Source organism: Cherax quadricarinatus, chromosome 13 (assembly GCF_038502225.1).
Source record: "Cherax quadricarinatus isolate ZL_2023a chromosome 13, ASM3850222v1, whole genome shotgun sequence".
Classification (NCBI taxonomy): domain Eukaryota; kingdom Metazoa; phylum Arthropoda; class Malacostraca; order Decapoda; family Parastacidae; genus Cherax; species Cherax quadricarinatus.
In genome coordinates, this window is record NC_091304.1 from 13912997 (window position 1) to 13922624 (window position 9628).

General features: G+C 40.6%; 1 protein-coding gene across 1 annotated transcript in view; it reads right to left on the reverse strand.

Moving 5' to 3' along the window:
• Positions 1-908: 908 nt before the first annotated feature.
• Positions 909-9628, reverse strand: part of LOC128688534 (uncharacterized) — a 92218-nt gene continuing 83498 nt past the window's right edge. The window contains exon 2 of the mRNA XM_053776372.2: positions 909-1865. Within this exon, the coding sequence (XP_053632347.2) occupies positions 1419-1865 (447 nt within the window). The 3' untranslated portion in view covers positions 909-1418. The remainder of the gene's footprint in view (positions 1866-9628) is intronic.

Genomic DNA, 9628 nt, shown 5'->3' on the forward strand with positions numbered 1-9628 from the left:
GCGAGTAACACCCACGGTAACCGTGGTCCACCCTCACACAACTGCTAGGCTATAATACTCTCCAGGGGACACTCAAGTAGATATTACAGAAATGTCTTATGAAATGTCATGCATATCAAGGTAGCTCCACATCGTGGTCTCTGATACTGACAGTGAGTGTTGGCTTATATCATACTGCTGCCATTTTTGCTTGACTCTCGATGTGAATTCATTGCCTTTTTTTTTTTATAACTCATAATTGTATATCTAGTTACAGTGCCCCTCTGAGGATTAATGTTTGTGGAGACGCCAGTAGACAACGCTTGTTCAGGTACAAAGAAATATCTGTGGTAGACCTTGGGTTGTTCACATGTAAATTAGACTCGTTCAAGTTGTACAAATTTAATATATAAAATCACACGCACACATACATTTATTTTATTATATATATATATATATATATATATATATATATATATATATATATATATATATATATATATATATATATATATATATATATATATATATATATATATATATATATATATATATATATATATATATATATATATATATATATATATATATATATATATATATATTTAAATATATAAGTTACTGAACGAATAATAGAAAAATCATGAAAAAGAGATTAAAATAATGTTGAGAGAGAGAGATAATATATTTAGGTTGAACACGTACATAACACTTAACAAGGTCATTAATCCTGTAGAATCCTGGAGCACAGTTATAAAAATGGACGAGAGATAATTTAGTGAACCCTTTTTGCATCTTTCTATCTCTCTTTCTCTCTCGTTTTAACCTAAATATTCTTAAAGTGAACGAAGATAAACTCTCTTCTGGCTAACTCTACAGGCTCTGACCGCCTGAAAATTCTGAGCTGATCGTTAATCATTGAAAATCAAATTTAGAGCCCTCGAAATAAAAAAAAAATCCAAAAACTTAGAAAAAATTTACGAGCTCAAAAAAACAGAGCTCTCTCATTTTGCTGAAAAGCATTGAAAATGCCCTGTTTACAAGGCCTACGACCCCCCTCCCTCCGCTTCATGGGAGGCCCGTTCGAACACTTGGGTTGATTGTAACATTTAGTACGTACAAGAGTTCCAAGTTATTAATAACAGTGTGGGTTTTCAAGTTAACAGAGCAGCCAGGCGCGTCCACGGAAGCTTTGAAGCCTTCGGGTGTTCACAAGGACCGGAAACGGATGCGCTCAGAACATGGTGCTATCCGGTGTTTACATTCCCTTGGAGGCCTGCGAAATAATTTAGAACCTCAAGGTGTTCAAAATCACCCCATAAAAATCAGGGTGTTTAAAGCAATTCAGAACACCCAAAGTGTTCAAACTACCAGCAATTTAGAACACCCAGTGTTCAAACTACCAGACACGAGGGGGATGGGGAGGTGTTTGAATCACTTCAGAACCCGAGGGGCCTGAACCCTCCAATGTATTCATCTCCTCGGAGATCCCTTCCGAGGGGCCCCAGTTCCCCAGCGAAGGAGCTAAGGTCGTCCCAGAGCCTGAAGTATCCCTCATAGTCGTGGTCCGAAGCTTCGGTCGTAGTTGTGGTGGTCGTGGTGGTGGATGATGGCACCTGGGTCGTGAACTGATGCCTGAAGACCGTGGCATCGACGTACGTAGGTCGTGCGGGGTGGTTCCTGTGAGGCTGCTGAGTGGTGGTTGTGGTCGTGGTGGTTGACGGGAAACCCACCTTGGCCACCTCAGTCTTGCCTTGGGTCTTGTCGTGGACTTGTTTGATGGGGAGGTCGAGGGCCAGCTTGTCCTTGATGGAGAGACTGCCCTTGGAAAGAGGTGGCACTGCTGCCCCCAAGGTCAGCGCTGCCACCACCACCAACAACAACACCTGCGGCAAACACATAGATTAATTATTATCACCATTTATTATATTATTTTAATTTATTATTATTATTATTATTATATTTATTTGGAATAATTTTTTTATTGAGTTCGACAAATAAGTTATGAACATTGTTAAGTACATTATATAGATTTAATGTCCACTAGAAGGATATGGCTGTAAGCTGACACCTGGTGGTATAAGGTCATGACAAAGTAGAAGCATATATATATATATATATATATATATATATATATATATATATATATATATATATATATATATATATATATATATATATATATATATATACATAATATATATATATATATATATTATTATTTTTTTTATTATTATCACACCGGCCGATTCCCACCAAGGCAGGGTGGCCCGAAAAAGAAAAACTTTCACCATCATTCACTCCATCACTGTCTTGCCAGAAGGGTGCTTTACACTACAGTTTTTAAACTGCAACATTAACACCCCTCCTTCAGAGTGCAGGCACTGTACTTCCCATCTCCAGGACTCAAGTCCGGCCTGCCGGTTTCCCTGAATCCCTTCATAAATGTTACTTTGCTCACACTCCAACAGCACGTCAAGTATTAAAAACCATTTGTCTCCATTCACTCCTATCAAACACGCTCACGCATGCCTGCTGGAAGTCCAAGCCCCTCGCACACAAAACCTCCTTTACCCCCTCCCTCCAACCCTTCCTAGGCCGACCCCTACCCCGCCTTCCTTCCACTACAGACTGATACACTCTTGAAGTCATTCTGTTTCGCTCCATTCTCTCTACATGTCCGAACCACCTCAACAACCCTTCCTCAGCCCTCTGGACAACAGTTTTGGTAATCCCGCACCTCCTCCTAACTTCCAAACTACGAATTCTCTGCATTATATTCACACCACACATTGCCCTCAGACATGACATCTCCACTGCCTCCAGCCTTCTCCTCGCTGCAACATTCATCACCCACGCTTCACACCCATATAAGAGCGTTGGTAAAACTATACTCTCATACATTCCCCTCTTTGCCTCCAAGGACAAAGTTCTTTGTCTCCACAGACTCCTAAGTGCACCACTCACTCTTTTTCCCTCATCAATTCTATGATTCACCTCATCTTTCATAGACCCATCCGCTGACACGTCCACTCCCAAATATCTGAATACGTTCACCTCCTCCATACTCTCTCCCTCCAATCTGATATTCAATCTTTCATCACCTAATCTTTTTGTTATCCTCATAACCTTACTCTTTCCTGTATTCACCTTTAATTTTCTTCTTTTGCACACCCTACCAAATTCATCCACCAATCTCTGCAACTTCTCTTCAGAATCTCCCAAGAGCACAGTGTCATCGGCAAAGAGCAGCTGTGACAACTCCCACTTTGTGTGTGATTCTTTATCTTTTAACTCCACGCCTCTTGCCAAGACCCTCGCATTTACTTCTCTTACAACCCCATCTATAAATATATTAAACAACCACGGTGACATCACACATCCTTGTCTAAGGCCTACTTTTACTGGGAAAAAATTTCCCTCTTTCCTACATACTCTAACTTGAGCCTCACTATCCTCGTAAAAACTCTTCACTGCTTTCAGTAACCTACCTCCTACACCATACACTTGCAACATCTGCCACATTGCCCCCCTATCCACCCTGTCATACGCCTTTTCCAAATCCATAAATGCCACAAAGACCTCTTTAGCCTTATCTAAATACTGTTCACTTATATGTTTCACTGTAAACACCTGGTCCACACACCCCCTACCTTTCCTAAAGCCTCCTTGTTCATCTGCTATCCTATTCTCCGTCTTACTCTTAATTCTTTCAATTATAACTCTACCATACACTTTACCAGGTACACTCAACAGACTTATCCCCCTATAATTTTTGCACTCTCTTTTATCCCCTTTGCCTTTATACAAAGGAACTATGCATGCTCTCTGCCAATCCCTAGGTACCTTACCCTCTTCCATACATTTATTAAATAATTGCACCAACCACTCCAAAACTATATCCCCACCTGCTTTTAACATTTCTATCTTTATCCCATCAATCCCGGCTGCCTTACCCCCTTTCATTTTACCTACTGCCTCACGAACTTCCCCCACACTCACAACTGGCTCTTCCTCACTCCTACAAGATGTTATTCCTCCTTGCCCTATACACGAAATCACAGCTTCCCTATCTTCATCAACATTTAACAATTCCTCAAAATATTCCTTCCATCTTCCCAATACCTCTACCTCTCCATTTAATAACTCTCCTCTCCTATTTTTAACTGACAAATCCATTTGTTCTCTAGGCTTTCTTAACTTGTTAATCTCACTCCAAAACTTTTTCTTATTTTCAACAAAATTTGTTGATAACATCTCACCCACTCTCTCATTTGCTCTCTTTTTACATTGCTTCACCACTCTCTTAACTTCTCTCTTTTTCTCCATATACTCTTCCCTCCTTGCATCACTTCTACTTTGTAAAAACTTCTCATATGCTAACTTTTTCTCCCTTACTACTCTCTTTACATCATCATTCCACCAATCGCTCCTCTTCCCTCCTGCACCCACTTTCCTGTAACCACAAACTTCTGCTGAACACTCTAACACTACATTTTTAAACCTACCCCATACCTCTTCGACCCCATTGCCTATGCTCTCATTAGCCCATCTATCCTCCAATAGCTGTTTATATCTTACCCTAACTGCCTCCTCTTTTAGTTTATAAACCTTCACCTCTCTCTTCCCTGATGCTTCTATTCTCCTTGTATCCCATCTACCTTTTACTCTCAGTGTAGCTACAACTAGAAAGTGATCTGATATATCTGTGGCCCCTCTATAAACATGTACATTCTGAAGTCTACTCAACAGTCTTTTATCTACCAATACATAATCCAACAAACTACTGTCATTTCGCCCTACATCATATCGTGTATACTTATTTATCCTCTTTTTCTTAAAATATGTATTACCTATAACTAAACCCCTTTCTATACAAAGTTCAATCAAAGGGCTCCCATTATCATTTACACCTGGCACCCCAAACTTACCTACCACACCCTCTCTAAAAGTTTCTCCTACTTTAGCATTCAAGTCCCCTACCACAATTACTCTCTCACTTGGTTCAAAGGCTCCTATACATTCACTTAACATCTCCCAAAATCTCTCTCTCTCCTCTGCATTCCTCTCTTCTCCAGGTGCATACACGCTTATTATGACCCACTTCTCGCATCCAACCTTTACTTTAATCCACATAATTCTTGAATTTACACATTCATATTCTCTTTTCTCCTTCCATAACTGATCATTTAACATTACTGCTACCCCTTCCTTTGCTCTAACTCTCTCAGATACTCCAGATTTAATCCCATTTATTTCCCCCCACTGAAACTCTCCTACCCCCTTCAGCTTTGTTTCGCTTAGGGCCAGGACATCCAACTTCTTTTCATTCATAACATCAGCAATCATCTGTTTCTTGTCATCCGCACTACATCCACGCACATTTAAGCAACCCAGTTTTATAAAGTTTTTCTTCTTCTCTTTTTTAGTAATTGTATACAGGAGAAGGGGTTACTAGCCCATTGCTCCCGGCATTTTAGTCGCCTCATACGACACGCATGGCTTACGGAGGAAAGATTCTTTTCCACTTCCCCATGGACAATAGAAGAAATAAAAAAGAACAAGAGCTATTTAGAAAAAGGAGAAAAACCTAGATGTATGTATATATATATATGCATGTGCGTGTCTGTGAAGTGTGACCAAAGTGTAAGTAGGAGTAGCAAGATATCCCTGTTATCTTAGCGTGTTTATGAGACAGAAAAAGAAACCAGCAATCCTACCATCATGCAAAACAGTTACAGGTTTTTGTTTCACAGTCATCTGGCAGGACGGTAGTACTTCCCTGGGTGGTTGCTGTCTACCAACCTACTACCTAAATATACACATATATATATATATATATATATATATATATATATATATATATATATATATATATAAGCTGCAAAGACAAATTTTCCAGTTCTTCTTTGCTGTGTCATTATGCCGTGGATAATTAACTTGGAATAACCCAGTCAAGTCAAACAGTGTGACTCTGGAGAAGCACAAACCGTGCAAGTCATACTGCCTCTGGGTCCAGGGATTCGATCCCTGGACCTCATTGGTGAGAATCACGCCTCTCACCACTGGGCTACGGCTGTTGGGTGCAGATAGGAAGCGCGTCTGTCTCAGAAGACGGAGGATCAAGCCTCCACAGCGTCTTGCGCTAAATGATCCACGTGGGTTTAGCATTTAATAAAAAAAATGGGGAGAGTAATTTTATAGTTACGCCTAGTACATAATTTGTAACCTAGCAGTTAGTCGACTGTTGTGAGTCACATCACAGGGGAGAATCTAAAAACAAATCAGTTAAAATAAGCCACACCGATTTATTCTGGGATTTTAACCCTCGTAGGTTAATAATCTGAAGTGTTCTTACCTAGACTAAGTAACTCGTGACTCAGTTAGCAATGCACTCATCACACACACTGAGTGCCCATGGTTCAATTCCCGACATGTGTGGAAACGTTTGGCATATTTCCTTATACCTGGGCTGCCCCTCTTCACCTAGCAGTAAATGGGTACCTGGGTGTCAGTCGACTGGGTCGCACCCTGGGAGCAAGACTAAGGGCCACAGTGGAAATAAGTCGGTCACCGATGACGCACTGATTTTGTTGGGTTATCCTGGGTGACTAACACTCCGGGCTAATTGTTTTTTATCTGTCCAATCTAATTTCAAGATAACATTTCCCCCAGACTTCCCTCCAGTCCTTTCCCCGTCCATTGAAAGACAGGAAAGACAGAAAACGTTCAACAATGGGAATGTCTCTGGGTGATCAAAGAAAACGTGCAGGTCGTCAACAATGGAAGGGTGACTCAGCTAAACATTCCTACAATGAAAGCTCAACAAAGAAACTGTGACTCGGACATCTGAACAGGCTGAACAAAGGAAAAAAGATTTAAAAAAAAAAGTGTATCCCCATGTCAGATCGTGATAAAAGTAGAAATACAATAAACTTGAGATTGTCTACTTACAAAGACCCAATATAAATAAAAATCATTGTCAAAATTTAAACTTACCACTCACGAAATCGTAATAACACTGACCTCTGAGTTGTAAGACTCACCTGCCATGAGTTCAACTCCCACTCGTTCTGTGGTTTGATTAAACGTACGTATGAGGACTGAATAAAAATTTACTAACTTAACCCTCCACATGTGCATATTCAACACGAGGTATATACACCCTGAGGTGTATATATACCTCCTGGTATATGTATACTGAGAAGTTATTTCAGGGACTGAAGTATTTTGGACTGGTGAAATTGTAATCTTATTGTAACACTCGTGTAGTTGAGAGGCATCAAATACCATTAACCAGCCCACCAACCATATTCGACGCAGGAAAAAGTATGCATGATGTTTTCATGACTCACGAAATCGTAATGACACGATTGCAAACAAACCATACCACGGGCGGGATTGAACCCGCGGTCAGAGAGTCTCAAAACTCCAGACCGTCGTGTCATTACGATTTCGTGAGTCATGTTAACGGCAGTGAGGGGACTTGAGCTAGAGTTCGTCACGGCCACACTAGCTGGAGATTCGTCTGTAAAAACTTGCATTTGTGGTCACAGTGGTGCCTATGCTAACCTTCCTATGGTGTAGAAATATACCTAATTGGACGAATCTTATTGTGACTAGCTGGTCTAGTGGCTAACGCGACGGTCTGGAGTTTTGAGACTCTCTGACCGCGGGTTCAATCCCGCCCATGGTATGGTTTGTATAATGTTTTGTAAGGAAACAGGACAAGAGTTTCCAGACGCGGGTCTTAGTCTTATGATGACCCACAGCTGGAGCTCTTGGTCCTCTGACTGAAGCCTTCAGCTGGCTTACCACCTTTCTAAAAATTATGGTTAACATTATAACCATTTTACTAGTAGGTAGGAAAAAGTTATGAAGCATTTCTATATATGAAGTGTGCTCAGACTCACTTTCAAACATGTTAGAAGACTATGCCAATATAACACGAAATTCTTCAAGTGGATGAGTGATTTTCTCCTTTTTATTATTATTCATTTATAACACGCGTTGCTGCATGGTAACTAGGACAAGATTCTTGGACCTCCGGAGTTCCTTGCGACCAAAGTTGTAAAAGCCCACTTCAAGATTCCTTGATCCGCTCTGATTACTTATAAAACCCTGTGAGGGGGAGGTTTGACTTGTTAAAAAAAAAAAAAGCGTGTTTCCGAATTTGACGACGTTGGAGATCGAGATTCAGGTTTCTTGGAGAACATTTATCAATTTTACTTGTGATGTGCGACCAGTTGTTATTCCTTTTAAATCACATTAAATATATCTTAGTCTGTCATCTATCAACATCTTCACTATTTAATGGTCAATGCATCTTACGAACAGGATGGGACCTATTGTGGGGGGGGGGGGTCCCATAGCGCGATTGCTAGCTCACACTGAGGTCCGTGGTTCGATCCCTAGTACGAATGGGAACATTAGGATGTGTTTCCTTAAGACACCTGCTGTCCATGTTCACCTGGAAGTAAAATATGAACCTGGGCGTTAACCGAGTAGTGTGGGTCGCATCCTGGGGATAAAATTGACCTTAACTGACCGAAATGCTCTGCACAACACCCGGACATTTATATAGTGTGTCACTGATGACAGCTAGGCCTATATATGTTGTTCTTGTACTAGTTGAAATAAAAATTATTATTATTATCATTATTATTATTATTATTATTATTATTAGTAGTAGTAGTAGTAGTAGTAGTAGTAGTAGTAGTAGTAGTGGTGGTGGTAGTAGTAATAATAATAATAATAATATTAATAATAATATTATTATTATTATTATTATTATTATTATTATTATTATTATTATTATTATTATTATTATTATTATTATAAGTTCTCTGTACAGGAAAATTTATTAATAAACTGAATTAGTTAAAAAAAAAAAAAGCTGAATCATTGGAATGCGTCTGGTAGATTAGACGGAGAATGACTCTTGTTGTTAGGCTCAGTCTCTAGGGCTGGTGAGCTTTACCCAACGTGTACTGTACACAACGTGTACTGTACACAACGTGTACTGTACCCAACGTGTGCTGTACACAACGTGTGCTGTACACAACGTGTGCTGTACCCAACGTGTGCTGTACACAACGTGTGCTGTACCCAACGTGTGCTGTACACAACGTGTGCTGTACACAACGTGTACTGTACCCAACGTGTGCTGTACCCAACGTGTGCTGTACACAACGTGTGCTGTACCCAACGTGTGCTGTACACAACGTGTACTGTACCCAACGTGTGCTGTACCCAACGTGTGCTGTACACAACGTGTGCTGTACCCAACGTGTGCTGTACACAACGTGTGCTGTACCCAACGTGTGCTGTGTGCTGTACCCAACGTGTGCTGTACCCAACGTGTGCTGTACACAACGTGTGCTGTACCCAACGTGTACTGTACACAACGTGTACTGTACACAACGTGTGCTGTACACAACGTGTGCTGTACCCAACGTGTACTGTACACAACGTGTACTGTACACAACGTGTGCTGTACACAACGTGTGCTGTACACAACGTGTGCTGTACACAACGTGTACTGTACCCAACGTGTGCTGTACCCAACGTGTGCTGTACACAACGTGTGCTGTACCCAACGTGTACTGTACACAACGTGTACTGTACACAACGTGTGCTGTACACAACG